The sequence below is a fragment of the Cyprinus carpio genome, chromosome A1 (assembly GCF_018340385.1).
Source record: "Cyprinus carpio isolate SPL01 chromosome A1, ASM1834038v1, whole genome shotgun sequence".
Lineage (NCBI taxonomy): Eukaryota > Metazoa > Chordata > Actinopteri > Cypriniformes > Cyprinidae > Cyprinus > Cyprinus carpio.
Genome location: NC_056572.1, coordinates 23,434,805 through 23,457,879, shown reverse-complemented (window position 1 = coordinate 23,457,879; position 23,075 = coordinate 23,434,805). Strand labels below are relative to the sequence as shown.

The 23,075-nt window shown below is 37.3% G+C and overlaps 3 protein-coding genes across 4 annotated transcripts; 2 read left to right on the top strand and 1 right to left on the bottom strand.

Moving 5' to 3' along the window:
• Positions 1 to 1,141: 1,141 nt before the first annotated feature.
• sparcl1 (SPARC-like 1) lies at positions 1,142 to 10,476 on the bottom strand. The gene is made up of 11 exons (XM_042758316.1): positions 9,848 to 10,476; positions 9,012 to 9,067; positions 8,015 to 8,076; positions 5,032 to 5,986; positions 4,354 to 4,456; positions 3,929 to 4,050; positions 3,413 to 3,533; positions 3,125 to 3,261; positions 2,764 to 2,912; positions 1,958 to 2,106; positions 1,142 to 1,794 (listed from the first exon to the last, which is right to left on the bottom strand). The coding sequence occupies exons 2-11, from the start codon at positions 9,063 to 9,065 to the stop codon at positions 1,766 to 1,768; spliced, it is 1,881 nt and encodes a 626-aa protein (XP_042614250.1). The 5' UTR covers positions 9,066 to 9,067; positions 9,848 to 10,476; the 3' UTR covers positions 1,142 to 1,765.
• Positions 10,477 to 11,029: 553 nt separating this feature from the next.
• LOC122145318 (osteocalcin 2-like) lies at positions 11,030 to 13,647 on the top strand. 2 transcript variants are annotated; one of them, XM_042758304.1, is made up of 9 exons: positions 11,030 to 11,284; positions 11,379 to 11,447; positions 11,545 to 11,592; positions 11,687 to 11,749; positions 12,318 to 12,344; positions 12,448 to 12,483; positions 12,601 to 12,633; positions 12,748 to 12,813; positions 12,892 to 13,647. In XM_042758304.1, the coding sequence occupies exons 2-9, from the start codon at positions 11,394 to 11,396 to the stop codon at positions 13,345 to 13,347; spliced, it is 783 nt and encodes a 260-aa protein (XP_042614238.1). In that variant the 5' UTR covers positions 11,030 to 11,284; positions 11,379 to 11,393; the 3' UTR covers positions 13,348 to 13,647. The 2 variants fall into 2 exon arrangements, with proteins under 2 accessions (XP_042614238.1, XP_042614233.1); XM_042758299.1 differs by having other exon boundaries at positions 11,033 to 11,284; positions 12,315 to 12,344.
• A 1,628-nt stretch (positions 13,648 to 15,275) lies between these two features.
• LOC109094960 (TNFAIP3-interacting protein 2-like) lies at positions 15,276 to 22,818 on the top strand. Its single transcript, XM_019108633.2, has 6 exons — positions 15,276 to 16,023; positions 16,498 to 16,791; positions 16,891 to 16,980; positions 17,167 to 17,457; positions 17,594 to 17,710; positions 20,413 to 22,818. Exons 1-6 carry the CDS (start codon positions 15,613 to 15,615, stop codon positions 20,653 to 20,655), a joined length of 1,446 nt encoding a protein of 481 aa, XP_018964178.1. The 5' UTR covers positions 15,276 to 15,612; the 3' UTR covers positions 20,656 to 22,818.
• The last annotated feature ends 257 nt before the right edge of the window (positions 22,819 to 23,075 follow it).

Genomic DNA, 23,075 nt, shown 5'->3' with positions numbered 1-23,075 from the left:
TAAGCACCCTGAGGAAAAATGTGGAAGTGACTGTGCATATAGACTATTAACATTGTAACTCTTTGAAACAGGTAACTCTTAAGGTTGCGTTTATGTATTAGTGAGGACTGATTTGACATTATAGCCAATCATTGATTCTGAAAAAGCATAAAAAAAAGAAAAAAATGAAATAACTCCATCATATTGATAAACTTGTGCTGTCAGTACCATGTCAGAATAATGAAATAAGAGTTTAAATATTTGTTTCCATTATTACTATAGAATTTTTAATTGTTTTTCATGTACAAAGAGACCAAAGTAAAACAAACCTGCATACATACAAACAAGGTTCCACAGCAACTTCTTTAGGCATATAAATGTAAAATGGTGATGCCAATATCACGATGGGTTATGTATATGTCTCGCATTATTTAGACAAGCAATTTCTTCTGATTGGAAGAGTAGCTTGGCTAAATTAAAGATCAATGAAAAATCAATTTGAAGACTAAATCAAATATATTGACTACTTTATGTCTCCAGTCTGATGACCATTAGTCAAATGCATTGTTCTCTTCTATGCCTTTCGAAAGCTTCCCTGTAAGCTTTTTCACCCAGTGTAAAGTATTTATGATCAGCACAGTAAAACTCTTGACTGCACTCTTAAATGATGGTCACAAGTAGGTGTTTCCCTAATAATTTAGAGTATTTGTTCTGGAGAGATACAAGTCAAAAGTAACGCTGGCCTGTGCTGTTTCTTTGTTTTTCCACTTTTTTTATTTCCTGCAGAATCCTCATTGAACTTATTTTTTTTTACTCTTTTACTGAAATCATAGCACCAGGTGGTCTTATCTTATCAAACCCTGATACCCAAAGTGGTCAAAAAGATAAAAATAAAAATAAAATCTTTTTTGGTCATGTATTTATCCTACAGAAACTGCTTCCAAATGTAGTATTTATGGCACATATTTCTGATTTTACAGGATGCTACAAAAACCGATTATATAAGGTTATTTGAGATCATTGTCCTCAAATGGTTAATTGCATGTGAGGCAGCCAGTCTAATCAGAGAAGATGACTGTGTGCCATGCATCAACTGCTCACAGAAGTCACACGGTCATTGAATTACACTGCACACTTAGGCACACAGTTCTGACAGCAGTAATTTAATGACTTCCTAAGGGTATTTATTTTCCCCCAGACACATTTTTTTTTTTTTTAATTACAGTGGTCATACCCCACACAGTTCTTTTCCAAACACAGTAACTGTTGTCAGTGTGCGTATCAAACCTTCCAAAGCTTATGACATATGATAAATATCTTGTGACGCATAGTTAAGTTCCGGATTCATGCATTTAAGCCATTAATATAATTTGTACTAAATATGTAGGCTAATTATTTGACAATACGCACATATAAGAAACATTTTCCAGCATCATTATAAAATCCTATTTTATTTATTTTTTTTATTCACCAAGTAAACTTTTCCCCCTGGAATGCATACAAAAACTTTTAAACTAAAAGTACATACAGTATTTTTGTTCATTTTTGAACTAAATTATTACCTATAGTTCCTTTTATTTTTAAAATCAAATATGCTAAACATATAATGCACCAAAAACAGGTTTTTAGACATTCTTGTCCATCATGATCATTACTCAAAATCCATTTCCATTTCACTGAATAGACCTCCAATGTTATATCTGTCATATGTAATAATAATAATAAAAAAGAAAGTTAGTTTTGCTTCTATTAGCTCTGAGATGCTGGTTTAGGCATTTGCTCTTGCTCAAAACAGCAGATTGGTATCCATGTTCTCTGTAGGAATGAAATGATGGAAAAGTTGAAAAACCAACTTGGTTTGTTTATAAAGTTTTTGATTTATTTAAAACATGTGCATAAATAATGAATTTAAAGTGGATGAAGAATAAATTAAAAACACTTTCAGCTGTTTTAGACAAGGCCTTCAAAATCCTTTTACCTTCCTTAATGCCAAAGCAGCTGCACCACTCCTTGAAGGAGACCAGTTTGTCCTTGTCAGCATCACACCTTTGGAAAAAGACTGAGGTGCAATGCTCCATTGGAACTAGGGGAACCCGCAATGGAGCCAGCTCCGAATGAGAAAGAAACCTGCAACAGCATAGTATATCCACCAGTTTACAAAAGAAAGAAAATCTTTATGATGATATTTCATGTCCACACCATTTGAAAGACCAACACTAGATTCTTAAATCTACTGTGTGAAATTTTTTCATATCTCAGTTAAATGGTGAGAGACAGCTATAAGTAAATCATTCGTAGGCAGATTTCCCCTACACTACAGCTTTAAAGCCTCTGTCTGACCACTGACGTTGTGGCGGATATTGGCACAGAGTCTGTCTTTTTCTGGAAATGTCCCTCAACCACATCCTCACACCATCTAAAAATATTACTGAACCTCCTGTATAAGTCAGAGTTAGAATAGTTTCAGCCTCAGACGTCTTGCCCACGAACTGCCCATTCATGACCAATCACGTATGTACATACTGTAGAGCTCTGAACTGGCGAGAATTTCCCAAAATTTCATGTTCTAATCTAATTGGGTAGCTTTAAGCAAGTTTCAGGAATCAGGTATTTTTATCAGCATTTTAGTCAAAATTCTGGCTGCAAGCAAAAGCTAGAAGGAAATTTGACAGCAAAATAAATGTCAAGAGAATTTATTGATTTCATTTACAGAGATATTTGGGATTTCTCATTTCTGATAAATAATATTGCAAGTAGAAATCTGTACAGACACACAGCCCCCACCTGTCTGAAGGATGCTGGTCCATCTGTGCAAACTGCCAGTGAACTGGATAGATGTACATGTTGTAGTTCTTCTCAAAGTCCTGCTGTAGAAGTTCAACAGGGTGATCGCCCGCATGAAGCCGTCTCTCACTCTCATAGATCTTCTGAACCTGTTGAGCAAAGCATTCGTCATCTGTGATGAAGCCATATTTGATGGTTACTTTTCAGAGTAGTACATCAACATTGTGTATTTTACTGTCAAAAGTTGGAGAGCTATGTAGAATTTGTCATCAGTTTCTTTTTTAAACCTATTATTTGTCTCTTTGGGAGACATGTGATATCTAGATGAAAAACTGTCCAGTAGCCTATCTCTGATAGACACCCTGATTTTTTGTTTAGCTGTGAGAAAGCCAGGAGACATGGATTCATGCTCATATAACTGCAGAAGCACGTTCTTCAGCCAATCCCGCATACGCAGAGGGAACTGCACCAGCTCCGACTCTGGACATGGAGGAATAACTGCCAGACAAAACCACAAAATAAGCATTATCAGAAATAAAAATAGACAAATATATGTAAATCTTTACATTTCTTCTGACAAGGTGATTTTACACCTAAATTTTCACCAAATTTAGCTAACAATTAAATTAAGCATATTCGTCTTTCTTACATTTGCAGGATCCAGTGTATTCCAGGTGAAGTCTGTGGCCTATTTTTGTCCCCTCAAGGCCACACTTGGTTGCAAAGAGCTGACAGGATGTGTCATATGTCTTATTGTCTGTTCCGCATACCTACAATGAAAATGTCTCAATGACAACAGCATATTATTTGCAAATGTTTTTAGTATACTTTTTTCTTCAATCAATATCTGTTGATATTCCATTACAGATTTGATCTGGAATGGAATATGTAAATATTCGCTCTTAGAAGGTACAAAACTGTCACTGTGGCAGCACCCTGTCAAAAGGCAGGCTACTAAAATGTACACTTTAGGTACTAATATGCACCTTTAAGGTAATATGTACAATTTAGGGGGTGAATGAGCATGTACCTTTTAGCTTTTGTACCTTAGGGAACCACCCCAGTGACAGCTTTGTACCTTTTTTTCAGAGAGTGTACGTTTGGAAATGAAAGCAGTTTTACTGTAATCAGCTGAATGCAAAATAAACTAATTACGTATACTTACATGGTCTAAATCATTTACACTGGGAGGACATTCTGACGGCTCCTGACACACACAGACGGGCTTGTTCTCATCATTCATTTTGCATGTCTTCCCTCTTTTACAGTGAAAGTTCTCACAGGGGTCTGGACAAAAAAGTGAAAGAATGTGCAAATATTTTGTAAAATACTGTATCCTCAATTCAAGCGTCCACTGCTGCTTTAAAAGGCTCTCAAAGAGACATTTAATAAAGGTTATAACAACTCTGTAAAGATGTGCCAGCATTCCTTTGCCTCTGTTGGTTTGGATAGAGCATAAACCTGGAGCTAAGGCTCTCACTGACTTCTTAAGCCAGGGTGGTTCAACAGTCTATGTTAAAGAAAACCTCTGCTCAGCAGATTCCTAATAAGAATTTGGGGCTATGAAGACAATGTTGAAACAACACTCACCAACTGGCAACCCCTGTCCACTGGGCTGACGAGTGGGTCGAATGTCAGGGTAAACCTCCTTAGTGGCCCTAATTTGTACGGGATTCATCCCCACCAAGCGAGTCTGTAAAGAAACATAACCAACACATTTAAACATTTCAAACACTTTAGAGGGAATTTTTTTTTTTTGATTTTTTTTTTTTTTTTTTTTTAAAGTACGCTTTTTCTTATGTGAGACTTCCAGTTCATTAACTACTAAATGTAAATTTAAATGCATTTTTTTCTCACTTATTTGCTTTTGCTCACACTATCGATTAGGTTTTAGGGTTTTGTTTCAGACTCAGTAGGGCATTAACCTTTCAGCGCAACTAATATTTCACTTGAGAAATGTGATACAATTTCAGAGAAATGCGGACATGCTTTTAGTGCTACTCAGTAAACATTTTACTTCAGAATTGTTGACTTTTGTGTTTGAGATGCAATTTGCATAAACAGAAGTTCAATTTTGTTTGCACTGTATGACATTGACTTCATGTAAATAGCCTACATATTGTGTTAATAGCATGTAGTTAAACTATTTGCGGTAGTTGGTGAATTTAGCCTCTACTCCTTGAGCAAAATATCATGTATTGTGAAAAGTTTACAGTCTGGTTTCACATCTATTTTATGATAACAATGTATGTGTGATGCATTTTGTACCCATTTCCCATTCTTCTTTTTGGGTTTAGGCTCTGTATTTTCAGTGGGCTCCTCCAGTTTTTCTGGGTCTTTCCTATGAGTATGTTCTTCAGTTGCTTCCATTGTACTGGCTTGGTCACTCTGCATCTTCTCCAGCTGCTGGATGTTTTGCTGCGTCTTGGCTTTGCCCTTTCCATGGCTTTTACTTTCAGTTTTCTCCTTCTTTGCCTTTTTGCCACTAGAAAGGATTGTAGCCTCAGATTCAGTGCTGTTCTTTTCATCCTGTTGATCACTCTTCTCTTTTTCATTGTCATTCTCAGAGACTTGAAAAGGTGCTTTAAGCTCATCTTGGGTTTGTTCTGTTGGCACATCCTGTTCCTCTGCAATGTCCTCAGAGTCAGTGTTGGATTCATAGTCCACTGTGACTGTGGGAATCACATCTTCAGCTGTTCCCTCCATCTCTTTTCCCAAAGTGTTGATGGTTGAAACTTTGGCCTCTTCCAGCTTGATGGGTAGTGGCTGTGAAGCATCACGATCAGCTGCATAGTCCAAATCCATTGGTAACTCTGCCTCAGTACTGCTGTCAGTCTCATTTGCATCCTCTACCTTGTTCTCCCCTTCTCTTTTTTCAGTTCCATCTTCGTTCTTTGTTATAGATTCTCCATATTTCTTTCCCTCCTCCTCCATCTCCTTCATTTCTTTGTCATCATCATCTTCATCCTCCTCAACAGGTTCATCTACCTCCTCATGAACCTGCAGGATCTGAGTCAGTGCCTCCTCACTCAGGAGCAATGGTGTATTCTTCTCACCTTCCCCTGAACCTTCAAGCTCTTCTGCCCCTGCTTGCTTCATCTTCACACGGCTCTCATTCTCCTCACTCATGTCTTCGTCCTCTGGGTCCTGAGTGCTGGACTCAAAAGGCAGAAATGTGGGCGGAACTCCATCCTTACTGTCATGATGCTTCACTGACTCCGATAAAAAAAAAAAATTATTAAAATAATAATAATAAAAGCATTATTATTTAATATTATTATGAAGATTTTTAATTTTATTTTAAAAAAGCCTACATTTAACCAACCTATATCAGACTGACAATTTTCAAGACAGCAAATTATATATCCTGGATTAATTTATAAAATAAAAATTCAGTGACTCGCTCATACAGACTTCAGTTGTTTGATTCAAAATGTATCAAAAAAATTTTAACAATCAATATTTAAAAATATTTTCTATATAATATAATATTATATATATATATACAGGTCCTTCTCAAAAAATTAGCATATTGTGAAAAAGTTTATTATTTTCCATAATGTAATGATAAAAATTAAACTTTCATATATTTTAGATTCATTGCACACCAACTGAAATATTTCAGGTCTTTTATTGTTTTAATACTGATGATTTTGGCATACAGCTCATGAAAACCCAAAATTCCTATCTCAAAAAAATTAGCATATTTCATCCGACCAATAAAAGAAAAGTGTTTTTAATACAAAAAAAAGTCAACCTTCAAATAATTATGTTCAGTTATGCACTCAATACTTGGTCGGGAATCCTTTTGCAGCAGAAATGACTGCTTCAATGCGGGGTGGCATGGAGGCAATCAGCCTGTGGCACTGCTGAGGTTTATGGAGGCCCAGGATGCTTCGATAGCGGCCTTAAGCTCATCCAGAGTGTTGGGTCTTGCGTCTCTCAACTTTCTCTTCACAATATCCCACAGATTCTCTATGGGGTTCAGGTCAGGAGAGTTGGCAGGCCAATTGAGCACAGTAATACCATGGTCAGTAAACCATTTACCAGTGGTTTTGGCAATGTGAGCAGGTGCCAGGTCGTGCTGAAAAACAAAATCTTCATCTCCATAAAGCTTTTCAGCAGATGGAAGCATGAAGTGCTCCAAAATCTCCTGATAGCTAGCTGCATTGACCCTGCCCATGATAAAACACAGTGGACCAACACCAGCCGCTGCCATGGCACCCCAGACCATCACTGACTGTGGGTACTTGACACTGGACTTCAGGCATTTTGGCATTTCCTTCTCCCCAGTCTTCCTCCAGACTCTGGCACCTTGATTACCGAATGACATGCAAAATTTGCTTTCATCCGAAAAAAAAAGTACTTTGGACCACTGAGCAACAGTCCAGTGCTGCTTCTCTGTAGCCCAGGTCAGGCGCTTGTGCCGCTGTTTCTGGTTCAAAAGCACACGCCTGTGCACGGTGGCTCTGGAAGTTTCTACTCCAGACTCAGTCCACTGCTTCCGCAGGCCCCCATGGTCTGGAATCGGTCCTTCTCCACAATCTTCCTCAGGGTCTGGTCACCTCTTCTCGTTGTGCAGCGTTTTTTTGCCACACTTTTTCCCTTCCCACAGACTTCCCACTGAGGTGCCTTGATACAGCACTCTGGGAACAGCCTATTCGTTCAGAAATTTCTTTCTGTGTCTTACCCTCTCTCGCTTGAGGGTGTCAATGATGGCCTTCTGGACAGCAGTCAGGTCGGCAGTCTTACCCATGATTGTGGTTTTGAGTAATGAACCAGGCTGGGAGTTTTTAAAAGCCTCAGGAATCTTTTGCAGGTGTTTAGAGTTAATTAGTTGATTCAGATGATTAGGTTAATAGCTCGTTTAGAGAACCTTTATCTGATATGCTAATTTTTTGAGATAGGAATTTTGGGTTTTCATGAGCTGTATGCCAAAATCATCAGTATTAAAACAATAAAAGACCTGAAATATTTCAATTGGTGTGCAATGAATCTAAAATATATGAAAGTTTAATTTTTATCATTACATTATGGAAAATAATAAACTTTTTCACAATATGCTAATTTTTTGAGAAGGACCTGTATATATAAAACAGTGTATAATTGTGTATAATTTATAAATATATTTTTTTTAATATAAGCACATGGCTGAAAGTATGACTTGAAGAAACACGATTTAATGCAGAAGTATACGTGATTTTTTTTTTTTTTTGGTCTGCAAGTAAATTCAACCTTTTTAAGAATCACCTGCTCTTTTGGAGTCAGCTTGTGTTTGGCATGCTGATTTTTTCCATGAGGCTTACTTTGTACCTAAAAAAGAGAAAATAAATAAATGAAGCAACTTATCCCTTTGTTTTGGTTTATGAAAGTTAAGGTTTCTCACCAGTTCCAAGTAGCAATAAGTAGGACAGGATAATACCATGCATAGAGCATAGAGTTTGCATAGAAATGGCACACATGTACACGCCATTGTACATGATGTTCACTGCTTTATTTGCAGAAAAAAAACTGTATTTACCCAGACAACAATCTTGTTTCAGCTACACGACTCATACAAACTCATACCAACATGAAATTGCATTGCTGTTCATGTAATCCTTCCAACTCGATTATCTATGGCTAACCACTCTGTTGTAATTTCTTGGAGGAATGCAGATGTTTTGCTAGTGGAGTATTGGCTTTCTGTTTCCTGATAAGTAACTAATGTTGAGAGTCCATTTACATTACATTCTCCTAGCTGAACTGAAAAACATGCCTCGGTCTTATGATTTAAGTGAGGCGTTTTGTCATTTTAAATCTATACAATTATCCTTTCACCAGCTGTGGGACTGTGGGATTGATTTACTGCCCAGCAGAACTCCATTTAAGAGTTAGTCTACTCCCATTCCAATCCCAAGAGTAAGGCAATGGAATAATATATAGCCATGTTTGTGATTAGCTGTGTCAAACCCTCTCTATTGGCCTGGGTCATATATTACAACAGATTTCATTGCAGCTTACAATATTCCGATTGATTTATCTGCACACTTGATAACATTTGATTGGCTCTCTAAAAGCTCCTTGTCTCAAATTCCCAGCATGCATAATTCTCATTGCTTGCATTTTGAACTTTATTCCTTGAAATATTTTCTTGGAAACATCTTGGTGGTTGGTGACTGATTCCATTTGTTTCTTTGTCCTTTAGACATGATGATGTGGATTTTGATTGCAGGATTATAGTCATTATATTTGGAGATTTTACTTACATATGCGGCCAGTGCTGAGACCAAAAAGCAGAAAAGAATCAGGTCTTTCTTCATTTCTAGAAGAAAAGAGAAAAGGAAAAAAATCAACAATAATATGTATGGATGTCAGCACAGCCCTGTGTCCTATCTTAAAACTTCCAGAAAAACTTTTGTCCGCATTTCCTATTCTTTCTATCTAAGAATTCTGCTTTACTGCCCTCTGGGCCATTCTCACACAGGGTTCAGAGTTCTCCATCTGTATGCTGGACGTACTCCTGCCATGACACCCCAGCACAAATCAGCTGCCTCAGTTGCCATGGTAACAGGGCCCAGGAGATGAACCCCGCTCAAAAGTCACATTCAAAGTCCGGAGGGGCAAAGCAAACATAAGAAGCTACTAGACTGGAAAAAGAGTTGGCTAAGTACACAAGCTTTTTTCTTCCTGCACAGATACAATGTGCTCATTATTGGCCATGTTGATATGGACAATGAACAGGGTGCAACGGCATGAAGATACTGCATGCCAAAAGATGATATATAACTTTTTGTTATTTAATTGCATTTTTTTTTTTAAACATGCACAACAAATGTTCATGAATGACTTAAATTACGCTGTGCACATTTGAATTCCTGACCTTTTATCATGTAAAATACTTTCAGAAAACAAACTTAGAATAAAAGGATTAAATTTGTGCTAGAAGAATCTCCAGCATTTAAAAACTGCAAATAAATGAAAATGTACATTGTTATTGATGTCACCAATACGATATGCATAATTTTTTGCATTGCCTTATTATTCATTCAGAAGTGATCATTTAATTAATTCAATTAAATAGAAATTGAAATTTGAGACTTACCTGAGTTGTGATATTGCCGGTAAAAAGGGGAAGAATTTCGAGTCACAGAGCAAGGTAGTCAGTCAAAGTACCTTATGCCTCCCCCTCACCACTGTACATCAGATGCCCTCCATCTGCACTGGGCCATTCAAAGAGACACAACTAACTGAAACTTCGGTGGGGGGTGCGGAGAAGAACAGAGGGATGGAGAGTCACTCAAAAACACAGTTACAATCTAAACTCACTTAAACATTAAAAATGTATTTAATGTTTCCAGGCTATTAGCAATTTTGGGTTCAAATGATTTAACATTTTATTTTAACTAACTAATTATGTTTTCTTAAAACGTTTAAGACATTTAAAATATATATTTTAAGACGTTTAAATGACTGTGTTTTTCAACCACACTGTAGCCTACCCTAGAAAACAGTTTGTCATTAGTTTTACAATAACCTTAACTATTCTGGAAATAAGATCATTTAATAATAATAATAATTCTCTCTGTTTCTTTAGGTTTCCCTTTCTCTTATATCTTTCTCACATCTACCCTCTCCACATCCACCTTTTCTCAGGAAATCTAATTATAACGGCAAGCAAATTCCACTCAAATTGTGCGAGCTGAATATTCATTAGTGAACCATTATGCATTGTTTTTTATTTCCTCTGCACGCGGCATTATCAGTAAACGTCTCGGTGTGCAGTTGCATGTGAGTTTTTGGGTACACTCTAATGAATATGAGTATGATTGTGATGAATGTTTGTAAAATGGAAATATTCCACTCTTCACCGACACACACACACAAATTGCACTCCAAATATGGAGCTTCAGGAAGTGGTGACAATTAAAAAAAAAAAAATGTGTGTGGACAAGTTAATGTAGGAATATTTATATAAGCAAGCTGTCATAAAAGTATGATGCCATTTTTTGTTTTCAACAGTTTATATCCATAAGGCTCATTATAATCATATGGAATTTAAATAAGGTATATACATTACTGCTTGTCTATGAAAAAGAAAAAAAAAATGCTCTGTGTTGGAATGCTCTCATTATGGACTTCCTGTCCCAGTGTGGGATCAGACAGTACTCTTACTCCGTGTTTAGAGGCCACACACCCTATAGTTTAGCATCCTAAAATAGACATGTACAGGAGAGGACATTTGGGTGAGCGCGCACTGTAGTGTGTCATTGGATTATGTAAACATTCTTACTGTGGCACTCTCATTTTCTTGTATATTCCAACTCCAGTTAATGTGCCCCCACAGTAATGTGAGTGTTGGCGAGCAGGAAGTGATGCTGTTACCTTAATGAAGAGTCAGCCTGTTAAATAGCACTTTCTCTAGACATACCATTAAATCCAGTCTTTAGCTTTAGCTATAAACACTCTCTGTAAAGTACTCTCGTTCATTTAATCTAGTCTGCTTTCTTGGACTTTGCATTCGGACTAAGAGAAGAGAAAGGTAAGGTTTTCATTCCTACCCTATGTTTTATTTGTGAGCAGAAATGTTAAAACATAAATTACATTGAAAAATAATATGGATTTGTATTCTCCAGATTTTGTATTTCAGAATGAAACATGCCATATTGATTCTCTGTCTGCTGGGAGCAGCCTATGCTAATCCAGTGAGTACTGCAGTGGATAATGTTTAAATGTTCTTCTGAATGGTCTTCTGTCTTTCCAAACATTTCAAAGAGTGACAATGTTTCTTTTATCACACAGATCTTGCATAAAACGGCTATGGAGATTATTCAACATGCATCCAACTCTGTAAGCGATGCTCAGTTTATTTTAAAGAAACTTTGTGTCAAGTTTAAAAGTGTTTTAGGTAATGCCGTTCTTATAATCTTTTTATATTCCACAGTCGGAAAGCTCTTCGATGTCTGAATCCTCCGACCAGAGTAATACCTCAGAACTTTCAGAAGAGGTATGCTTTCAGTCAAATTCCACGTCATTTATACAGAAATAAACTTAAATGCGTATCTAGAAGGAGGGACAACTGTATATGTTTTTAATGTTTATCAAAAAAAAAAAAAACAAGTCATGGTGAGATATATATAGATATATATATATATATATGTGAGTATATATATATATATATATATATATATATATATATATTACTTTAAATCAACAAAATAATTTAACCAATTTAACTCAATTTTAAGGACTTGCACGTTGCAAGTTGAAAGGAATTGCAGTTGAAAGGATTTGATTATAATAAAAAAATTAAAGGCAGTAACTGAATTTTTTTGAAGTGTTTAAGTTGAAGTAGGTGGATTTTTTTTAAATTGAGGAGAACTGTAAATTTTGATTTTCTAACCCCAAGAATATCCAACTATATATGAAAATGCATGTATGTAATACCACATTTCTAAAAGGAAAAAAAAAAGAAAGAAGAAATCTTTTGAATGGTATTTTGTATTTTTAATAGACTTTAATGAAAAATAATAATGTATGAATAAAACATTTATTTATTTATTTGCTTGCAGAAGTCTACGGAAACTGTCTCTGACAGCAATGTAAGTGCAAAGACTGTTATGATGACAAATCTAATGAGAAAATGTTTTAATATATTTCTGTTAAGAAAATAGGCTCACTTCCCTTTCCCTGTTTTTTTGACAGAGTTCAGAATCAATTGAATCGGCCTCAAATGAACCGGTATAATTAATAATCACTTTTAACATCTTTTCACAAATTTACAAAATCACAAAAAAAAATGTATATGACTGCAAATATCTTATTGTTTTTTTTTTGTTTTTTTATATATATTTCAAGATTTCTAGTGAAAGCCATTCAGTGGAAAGTCTGGTAAGTTACTTTGCCCTAATATAACCTAAAACTCATGCTCTAATGCATATAGATTGCAGAGAAATTGTTTACCTGTTTATACTGTCCTAAGTTCTGTCATCTATGGCTATCTAGTCTGGAAAAAGCGAGACTGCACTGACATCAGACAACACTCAAAGCAGTAAAGAGAATGTTCGTAGGGTAAGGAACATCCAGTTTCATGCATTATACAACATGTGTGGTAACAGGAATAATAACCATCATAATGCATTTACACAGGGCTGGATCTACACCCTCAAATGGGTCCATATTAACAACAACGGCAAAGTGCAAGCGACCAGCCAGCCAGATGAGAATGACATCAAGTCCACTAGTGATGCGTCAAAAAAAAGTGAAAGCAGTGAATCAAGTGAAAGCAAGGAAACAGTTGTTCTGAACACCAAGGAGGAGGATAACAGTGCCGATACAAGTGAAAGCACTGAAAACAGTTATAGTGTTGATGGTACTGAGTACAGTACTAGCAACAGCAGCAGCAGCAGCAGCAGTAGCAGCAGCAGTGAAAGCACCGAGTCCGAAAACAACGCAGTGGACAGTGAAAGTCGCTCAGCTGAGTGCCAGCCAGGGGCTAACAGCCAAGAATGTGACAGCGAGGAAGACTTTCCTCAGGATATCGGTGATGATGGTGAAACCGACCCTTTCAATGGCATCCTAATGCCTGATGTCACTGAGCCCTAGCAGCATTTTAAGACATCATTTTATGACTCAATGCTCTGATATCTCCAAATGGAAATCCCAGGAATCTATTAAAATGGGAATTTTCTATTAAGGAAAATATTTAAAGGAGGGTATGTAAGGAAATTTGTATAATATTAATATAAATCATTAAATAAATGTTAATAATACTGGTACCTCAGTCAATTTTTAACTTTAAATTGACTTTAAACATTGTAGGCATACATTGATATTTTGATTTTATACTTTCCTTTTTTAATATTTGCTTTTTATCACTGAGTATCTGTGGAGCTGGAGTTGTGTGCAGTATTTATATATATATATATATATATATATATATATATATATATATATATATATATACAGACTTTGTAGTCATTTATTTATACTGTTGGTATTAACCATTTTCAAATAAATAAAGTGAATAAAAAGTCAAGCATTGCATGAGTGCTTTTTTCCCCAAGAATTCTTACTGCTAAAAAGTTGCATGCAAGCACCATACATTCCTAAAATGAAAGGGTTGCCTTAATGCAATCCAAGAGTAATTACCAACTTCATTGCCTATAATTTTACAGGTTTAGTTCTTACCTTTGAACAAGCATGCCTAAACAATAATAATAATAAAAAAATGTGTATAGAGAGCTGAAATGGCTGTTGTGTAACATCAAGCTATGAAAGAGCACTTTCAGCAGTAAGGCAATATTGCAACAATTATGTTTTACTTGTTTACAAGTACTAATAAATCATGTCTGTTAAACACATGTCATTGCTGTTTTGATACACAAGATGGAGGCAAACTTTAAAGAACAGTGATGGGGTTTCCCTAGGCAGAAAATCATGAACTCACACAAACATGATGAGCGGGACTTTCTGCTGTTTCATGTGTGCTGCTTTTGGCAGAGGAATAAAGATTCCTTACTCTAAGAATGGGGGTTTAGACATTGTAAGTTTGTTAATTACTGTATAATTAAAATGACTGTTTTATGGTTCAGTCTTCAGATAACAGACTAAGCGCCACTGGCTTTCATTGTCTAGACAATTGACACACGTGATCCAAGATAATGGCAGGCATGATCCCTTATGACAAGAAGGGGTAAAAACGGTTGTCAGATGCTATTTTCCAGTTAGCTGTTCAGTTGCCATAGGCTATTATATGGTAGCATAAAATTATTAATTGGTAACAATAGCCTACTCATTTTGCATGTTCCCAATAAGACCCCAGTGTGAATGCTGAATATCAGCACTCATTTCGCACCACTACACATTCATCGTCAAACTCTGCCTCGGGGTAAGAAAGCATGACATTTAAAAATCTGCAGGATATTTTGTACATTGTAAGCCAAGCAATGTTCCTGAATTGTATTTAAAAGGATAGGCAAAACCAAAATAAAGATTCTGTCATCATTTACTCCCCCTCATGTCCATCCAAACTTGTACATGTTATGGAACATAAAAGAAGGTAGGCCTATTTTGAAGAATGTTGGTAACCAAACTGTTCCGGTTCCATTTACTATCATTCTAAGAACAAAAAATACAATGGAAGTCAAAGGGAACTGAAATCAACATTCCTCCAAATATCCTCTTTTTTTGCGTTCTGCCGAAAGGAGGAGGAGAAGTTTGGAAGGACATGAGGTTGTGTAAATGATTCTTCGTGTTTGGGTGGACTAACCCTTTAAAAGATGTGAAAATGCTTTACTTTCCCCCTACTTTCATCAGATTCATGCCTTAGCTTAATTTTATGGTTCTAAATATGTCTTCCGTTTTCTGAAAGCCACCTGTCATAGTGAGCCAAGTTCAACAGGCAGCTCCCTTCACGCGCAGTGCACACTGGCCTTATATATAAAGGGACTTTATGTCTTTACGTATGACAATCAAGGAAGCAGTGTAGGCTACTGTAGTTTGCCGCCTCGCGTCACTGGCAGCGTAGGCTGCGAACAGTACAGGTCGCGCGCGATCTTCGTGCACGCGCATCAGCCGGCGTCAAGCAGTACTGTGATCTTCCTAAACTTGATACCGAGGAGAGCGGCAACTGTCTCTCTAAAATCACAATTAAACCCCACACGACTCGACAATTAACTCTTTTGATGTCAAAAGAAGGGCTGTTACCGAACTAGTTTTCGACGTTTAATGTGAAGTACGAGAAAAAAAATATACCCAGTTTGAGATGGGGAAGTCCCGCAAGGAAATCCCCTCTTCATAAGATAATTTCGAAATTGAGTGAGGCTCTCACAAAGCTGAAGCTTTCTGCCTTTGGTCTACAGCAGACGCATGCCAGCCTATGACACTCAAACCTGTACAATCTATGGGAAAATCGACCTTTATGTATTGCCTTTAACGCGCGAGCGGATTATGTTCAGCATGGATGAGGTAAAGAGGGAGAACGAAGCGCTGAGGGCGAAGTTGCGCAGCTACTCGACACTCAACACATTTTACCACGAAACACAACAAGAAATTGGTCGTTTAAATCAATTGGTCTCCTCCAAAGACGGAATTATTGCCGATTTGAGGGCAAGACTGGGGAACTATGAGAAAACATTGGTCATAGAGGGAGAGGAACCCTTTCTTGTAGGGCCGTCGAAATCTCTCATCGAGAGTTTGTGTAAGGAAATTTGCAAATTAAAGCAAAAACTCAAGGAGTCAGTGGAGGACACCGCCCAGAAATTGGAAACCAGTAAAACAGTAAGTTAAAACACATTTTCATATGTCTTCCTGCTTCTCCTATCTTACAACAACATGCCAAGTTGAGTTTTTTTTTCAGCACATTTTACCAACAAAAGCACTGTAAAGCTGTAATCTTTGTAAAAATACTTGAATTCCATAATCAAGAAAACAACATCAACAATAATAATAAAGATCTTAATCCAGACTACAATGATTTGGTGGTCCTAGCTGGTTTAAAATGGTCTCCCTGTCTTACCATCTGAAAAGTGCCCAAAACCCTTTTAAAACAGACCAGTCTGGTTAACTAATAAGAGCTAACTAATTTACAGTGGTTTCAGAGTTTTTTTTCAAGAGGTTTGCGAGTATACATTTGTTCATTAACACATGAATACTTAACAGTGTATGCTTGAGCTACTGTGAGATAAGTGAATTTCTCGTTAACTTGTCAGGAAATTGGCTTGAAGGGGTCTTCTGACTATTTGCTTGTTCCAGGAGATCCAGAGATTGCAAGAAAGGTTGAAGGAGAAGGATCAAGAGCTGGAGACCGTCAGGGAAAGGCCCGAGCAGGAGAAAGAGAGGGAGATCCAGCGACTGCGCTCCACATTGGCCGAAGTCGATCGGACACAGGCCACCAGGGCCGTCCTTTGCAACTCTCTCGCTGAAGAAGCCGAGCAGTTGAGGGCACAGCTGGGGGCCACCGTGCAGGTGTGCCAGGAGCTTTTGGGGCGGCTGGAGAAAGAGAAAAGCAAGATAGCTATGACGGATCAGAAAACTCAAGCAAATGAGGTGTGTTGGGGAAACTACCAGCATTCTACAACATCTGGACCACCTTTAAAACGCTTTATTTAAAACTGTATGTGACCTTGCTTTTTGTGTCTTCATCAGACAAAAGATTCCCCTGAAGTTCCTCATCTAAATGTCATCATCAGCAAGTTAGAAGAGGAGAATGACCAGCTTAAAAAGAGAGTTGCATATGTAAGGATCACATGATGGAACCATTGTTAAATCATCACCCACTGACTTTTGTTTTACCTGTTTCATTTGCAGAAAATGTCACTCTGTACCTTTTATGGAAAGAAACAATGTAAAATATTCTTGGAAAATGTCATATTTTGTTTTCTGTTCACATCATAAATACATGCCTTTGTTCTTTGATCTCAGGTGGAAAGTTTAAACTCAAAGTGGCAGAAGTATGACTCCAGTAGAGAGGAGTACGTGAGGGGTTTGTGTCAGAAGTTGAAAGAGTCAAACGGTCTGGCATCTGCAGGTCCGACCATGACCCAGACTGTGGCTCTGGTTCCGGCTGCGGGCAGCATGCCTTTGTTCCAGCAGGAGATCGCGCGGCTCAATGGCCTCCTGCAGGACAAGATGATGGAGTGTGAGAGACTCAGCAGAGAGAGGGATGACAGTAAAAGAAGAGACCAGGAATGCATTCAGATGCTTGAGCAGCAGGTCTTTATCAGAACTAGCAAATTTTGAATTCCTCTTAAACAGAAAGTCATTGTATTTTTGTCACAACAAAAGTGAGAAGTAGTTATCTGTTTTTATTTGCTGCCCATAAACCAATCCCTTCCTTGTTCTCTTGTAGGTTTTGGCCTATATTGAGGACTTCAAATCGGAGAGGGCAGACCGAGAAAGGGCTCAGGGTAAAATCCTGGACCTTCAAGATGAAGTTGGGCGACTTCAACTGCAAATACGCACACAGGCAAGCCTCTTTAAAAGAATGCAAATTCTTGAAAAGATAATTTGACCTTTTTATGGCAAGAAAAAGTTAGTTTAGGTTGTAAAATGCCATGTGGTGCAACTCCCCAAAAACATAATGATATTTACAAAAACAAGATATTTACTGTTACAGTACACTTATATATTATATAAAAATAATTTAAATTCTTAATAACCCAACCAGCGGGATATTTGAAAAAGTATTACAAAAATAATATTAATATTAAATAATTAAAAAAATAAATAATAATCATGATGAAACTGAAATAACGACAGGTCTTTTCTTCAGTTTCTCTCAGAGCAATGGATTAAAGGGGTCATATGATGCTGCTAAAAAGAACATTATTTTGTGTATTTGGTGTAATAAAATGTGTTTTTGCAGTTTAAGGTTCAAAAAACACATTATTTTCCACATACTGTACATTATTGTTTCTCCTCTATGCCCTGGCTTTCTAAAACGCATCATTTTTACAAAGCTCATCATCTGAAAAGCGAGGTGCATGACGATTGGCCAGCTATCCAGTGTGTTGTGATTGGCCGAATACCTCAAGTGTGTGACAGAAATGTTACACCCCTCACCATACTGTGATGCCGTGTCCCGGTGTTCTAACAAATAATGCTTCCTATCAGATTATGCTACAAACACTGTATTTCTGCATTTATCCTACTGTAAGGGTAGGTTTAGGGTTGGGGTAGGTGTACATCTTAATAAAGGATTTTGCTTCCGAATTATACTACCATCTGTTTTAATGGGAGGTATCAAAATCTGACAGGGTAGCACAAATCGTCGGAACACTGGCGTGACGAGACAAAACCAATAAAACCCATTACAAACTAGGCATTTGTAGCATCCAGTGGGGACATAATTACAGATGACTTATACTTTCTTTTTACGCATTGCATTGCATCGTGCTGCGTAAACATGAAACCTCGTCTGCATTTGTGATCGGAGAACTGACAACCAAAATCGCTACTCTACACTGCTCAAAACTTGCGTTTGAATCACCAGTGGCAAATTCTTTAAATACAAAAAACGTACTTACAGTCTGTGAGTCAGAACAGCCAGCAGATCAGGAAACAGTACTCCATAAAATGGGCTACACACATCTGAATATTTGGGTCGAACTGTTCTGGAACAGTGTGGTAAATACAACTTAACCACTGTTTCTAGTCGTGCCCTCATTTGGAAGACCAAACAAAGTAGTTTCGCTTTCACAACGAAACACACAGCATCTTCACAACATGGCAGCTGCTATGGCAGCAACAATAAAAGGGCCTTTTGCTCCGCAGGAACCTTTTCATAGTACCAGAACTAATTGTGGAACTACCCACTTTTGGGTGTTTTCACACAGCAGGAACTGGGTGCAATTTTAGTACCGGACTGCCTTTTTCGAGAACCAAATTAGCTCCAACTCCAGAGCAGGGTCTAACAAGCACAACTGGTACTACCCGTGACGTAAGTATACATTGATTGGCCAGACCCGCCATGATTTAAAACGCCATGTAACATACTGTAAACATTGTGTCAACTTATTTCGCAAGTATGATGAACAGCGATAAATATACGGACGCTGAAGTGCAGGCAATTGTAGCAAATGTAGCACTGCCAGTTGTCGTTGGAGATTCTTAGTCCTCCTTTCCGTTCTTTCAATCGCTTTACGTATACGTTGACATTCCATGTCCATTATTGTGAAACCCGCGAGACACAACAAAAACAGCTCCGATCACAGCGTCCTCCATCCTCCTGTTGTCAATGTTCTTCTTCTTTGTTCTTCTAATGTTATTGAAAGCTGCGTACAAATGAGATCGCTGACGACTGACTTACGTCACGTCCAAGTACACACTCTCGGTGCGAATGCAACCCTTTAAATGGTACTGGAAAACAGTTTGCACAAAATCATCCTGTGTTTTAGTATTGGTAATTTAGTTCTGGAACTAAAGCGGTGCGAAAGGTCCTGATGTTACGCCTTCTTTCTTTGCGTGAACATTTGGGCGGTGTTATGCAAATCTTCCCACACAATGACGTAGTCATGTGGGGGCATGTTTAAACGAGGCATTTTAGGAGGGCGTGAACCAGTCTTAACTTTTATAAAGAATATCTCTTTGGGTTTTAGACTTTAGTCTTTGCAACTTTAGGGATCTTATCTATTCACCAACAACTTGTAACACCCCAATGGAAAGGAAAACTTGAAATCGCATCATATGACCCCTTTAACAAAATAAGAATATAGGGTGGGTACAGTTGTTGGTTGGATTTTGAGATGTGGGCGTTGCATTGAAAAATGAATTCGAGCTTGCAGTTGAACATGTATGGGCAGGGTTTAAGTGGACTAAATTATTTGAGAAGTCTGGAAAATGTCACCAAAGAGAAACCTGTTACATTTTAATTAAACATTATGGGTGTCAAAAAAAAAAAAAAAAATAATTAAATTCTGGATTTTTTTTTTCCTTTCTTTAGCATACTACTAAATATGTACATGATTTAACCTATAAAACGTAGTTTTGGTTGTATAAATGAATGTATCTAGGTTTATTCATCTATATTAAATGATATTTTTGACTTAAAACCAGAGCATTTACCATATTTAGGTTTCCATTTTTTTCAGTGCAACCCAACCAGCATGAGATTTTAAAATCCAAGTCCAATTTCCTTTAAATTAAACACCTTTTTTCTTCATCACTTAGAGTGTCCAAGATGCCTCATCCTCACGGCGACTTCACATGGGCCTAAAAAAAGTTCCTCATCGACAGACGGACATTGCCGAACCACTAAGAAACAGTCCCCCAGAAACAAACTCAAAGAGGACTATCAGTAACACAGCACCGCAGGGAGCTGCTGAACTGCAGTGCCCTCGCTGTCTCACCACATATGACGACGAGCACACGGCCGAATACCTAAAACACTGGGACGAGTGTGCCAAGCTGTGAGTCTCTCACCCAACTGACTTTTCACAGGGCACCGAAAGCACTGAGGACAGAATCACTACAAGCTTGCAGACTATGGGATGTTTGACAGGTGTTGATGAAGGCAGGGACACGTTTAAACAGGACTGGGTCGAAGGAAGAGCTTTTTTTTTTTTTTTTTTTTTTTTTTAATTTGGGCTTGGTTGATGTTAAGAAGGTCGCTTGTGGCATAGGACTCAAGACATGACTTTGGGTTGGTCATTCCCAGTTCAAAGGCTTACTCACATGGGCGGTCATTGATGGTTTGGTTATGAAATGTTATTAAATCTCAAGCATTTGTGGTTTATAAGTCACTGGGTTTTGGCATTTGTTTGGTTTCGTGGTATCAAGCATGGTACATTTTGTCTTAAGAGTTTCAATCAAATTTTGCTTAATACTGTATTGCAGATCTGTGTATAATTCAGATGGATCGTAAAATTGGTATCATATACCTCATCCATATGTATTCTCTTTATCAGCTGGTTTGCACTTTTTGCTATTTTCATTTTATTGTTGTCAAAATCATATGATAAAAGTACATAACCTTTTATATTTAATACATAAGCTTCATTGTTATTAGACTGTCGAATATAATTCATACTGTTTCTTATGGTGCTATTTGTAAAGTTTATTGTAATATTTTTATATTTCATTTTTTGTTTATTTGTAAGTGTATTTTTATTATTTCCCTTGGGCTTACATTTTAAATCAGAAAGGTTCATTTGTACCAGAATATACAGAGCAGCACAGCGCACATTATAAATAATCTTTCAATATTTGACTTTCTGATTCATATACATATATATCAAACTTTAGTTTCCGGTTATAAATGTTAAATGGCTCCGTCAGGCACTTTTTGACTGTGAGGTACTTGCCATTCGATCCCCCTCTGCAGCTGAAAACATTCTAGTTTTAAGTAAGAGAGGAAGTTCCCTACATCCTGGTAAATCGTGAAATTTTCACATCTCAGATGCGCCGTATGACAAAATGGCCTCCTATTGCAGAGCATTTAAACACTTTTGGGGGGTTTTAAGGCACTGACAACAATAATATCAAATGACAATATGACATTATTACAGAGATGCCAAACTAAGAAAGAGAAATGTGATAACTATAGGAGGATTTATTTTTACAATAAAATGTTTGCTTAAGGAACCTATTCTGAACTGTATAATCTTGCTTGTGTCTGTGAGTGTTTGTACAGTCAAAGGTGATTTTTAGGAAGATATGGGAAGCCAGACACTGAGAGAGTTGTGATAATGCTGCCAAGATCATGAGGCATAGTGTGTCATGAAGCATTAAACTCAAGTCCCATGGGATTTGAAAGTGTGTGTGTATGTGCACAAGTGGTGGAAAGCCCCTTGCCAAGCACAACTGAATGGACAGGCAAATGCAGCAAATTCTCAGCTGTCCCGAGGCCTAGAAGTGACTAGAAGAGAAACAGGCGACTGTCGGGATATAGCGGGACTGGCTATTTAAAGGGCAGGAGGCTATAGGACCAAGCAAGGTTATGTCTTTAACTGAAACTAGATGTGTTGTGTTTCTGTGTTGTACAAACACTAATATCACCAAATTAAAATCCTACTGTTAAACTCATAAATATTTTGTTCCTAGCTTAACTGCTGCCATAGTTTTGAGAAGCTAGTAACACATTATCCAACCCAAAATGAAGGGATTCGGTGTGTGACTAAAATGAAGCAAAAGCGTGACACAATAATATACTCACGCACCATTGGTGATAGTCAGGAAACCTTATGTGCGTCCATATGTGGTTCTGTGGAATTTGTTTAACAGAGTGCTGACATTTTTGTAGGACAAAGAATTTAGCACTTGTAGTTCCATCATCCTGAAATAAGGTCTGTGTTTACTACAAGCGTAAGATATTTTCAGATTTATCTAAATGGGACTACAGAGGCTGTTGGGGAAATTAACTGTCATGCAGAACAGGCAAACTCATCTACTCACTAGTATGCTTTCACAGCCTTGTTGAGTTCGTAATTGCATGCTTGAAATCTAGGAAAGAGTTTTGGTGGTGAAGTTTGATTATGGCCTACATTTAGCCTTTAACTTCTGGTGATTGTTTTTAGGCTTCAAAATAAATAAAAATTGTGTTCATTTGTGAATGATGAACAAAAAATGTAAGAATCATGACCTTTTGTCAGTCACAGAGCTTATTTTCTGCAATACTCCAAAAGCCAAAAGAAAAAAAACAAAAATCTGTTGGGTTTTTGTTGAGGGATGCAAAATTCCAGGTTGGCCTACAAAAACATTTCATCACTGCAGAAATCTATTATAACTTTAAAGTGCACAAGTGCTTCCTGTGTGCAACCACAAGCAACACAATGAATGAATCATGAAATATATATATATAATATATATATATATATATATATATATATATGCAT

Bases quoted from the DNA above. Each gene is read 5' to 3' on its own strand.
- sparcl1 (XM_042758316.1), bottom strand. From the start codon at position 9,065: ATGAAGAAAGACCTGATTCTTTTCTGCTTTTTGGTCTCAGCACTGGCC. The intron at 8,077-9,011 runs GTAAGTAAAATC...TCTCTTTTTTAG, and splicing joins TCTCAGCACTGGCCGCATAT to GTACAAAGTAAGCCTCATGG. The intron at 3,262-3,412 runs GTAAGAAAGACG...TTTGTCTGGCAG, and splicing joins ATACACTGGATCCTGCAAAT to TTATTCCTCCATGTCCAGAG.
- LOC122145318 (XM_042758299.1), top strand. From the start codon at position 11,394: ATGAAACATGCCATATTGATTCTCTGTCTGCTGGGAGCAGCCTATGCT. The intron at 11,750-12,314 runs GTATGCTTTCAG...ATTTGCTTGCAG, and splicing joins CCTCAGAACTTTCAGAAGAG to AAGTCTACGGAAACTGTCTC. The intron at 12,814-12,891 runs GTAAGGAACATC...GCATTTACACAG, and splicing joins GTAAAGAGAATGTTCGTAGG to GGCTGGATCTACACCCTCAA.
- LOC109094960 (XM_019108633.2), top strand. From the start codon at position 15,613: ATGCCAGCCTATGACACTCAAACCTGTACAATCTATGGGAAAATCGAC. The intron at 16,792-16,890 runs GTGTGTTGGGGA...TGTCTTCATCAG, and splicing joins AGAAAACTCAAGCAAATGAG to ACAAAAGATTCCCCTGAAGT. The intron at 16,981-17,166 runs GTAAGGATCACA...CTTTGATCTCAG, and splicing joins TTAAAAAGAGAGTTGCATAT to GTGGAAAGTTTAAACTCAAA.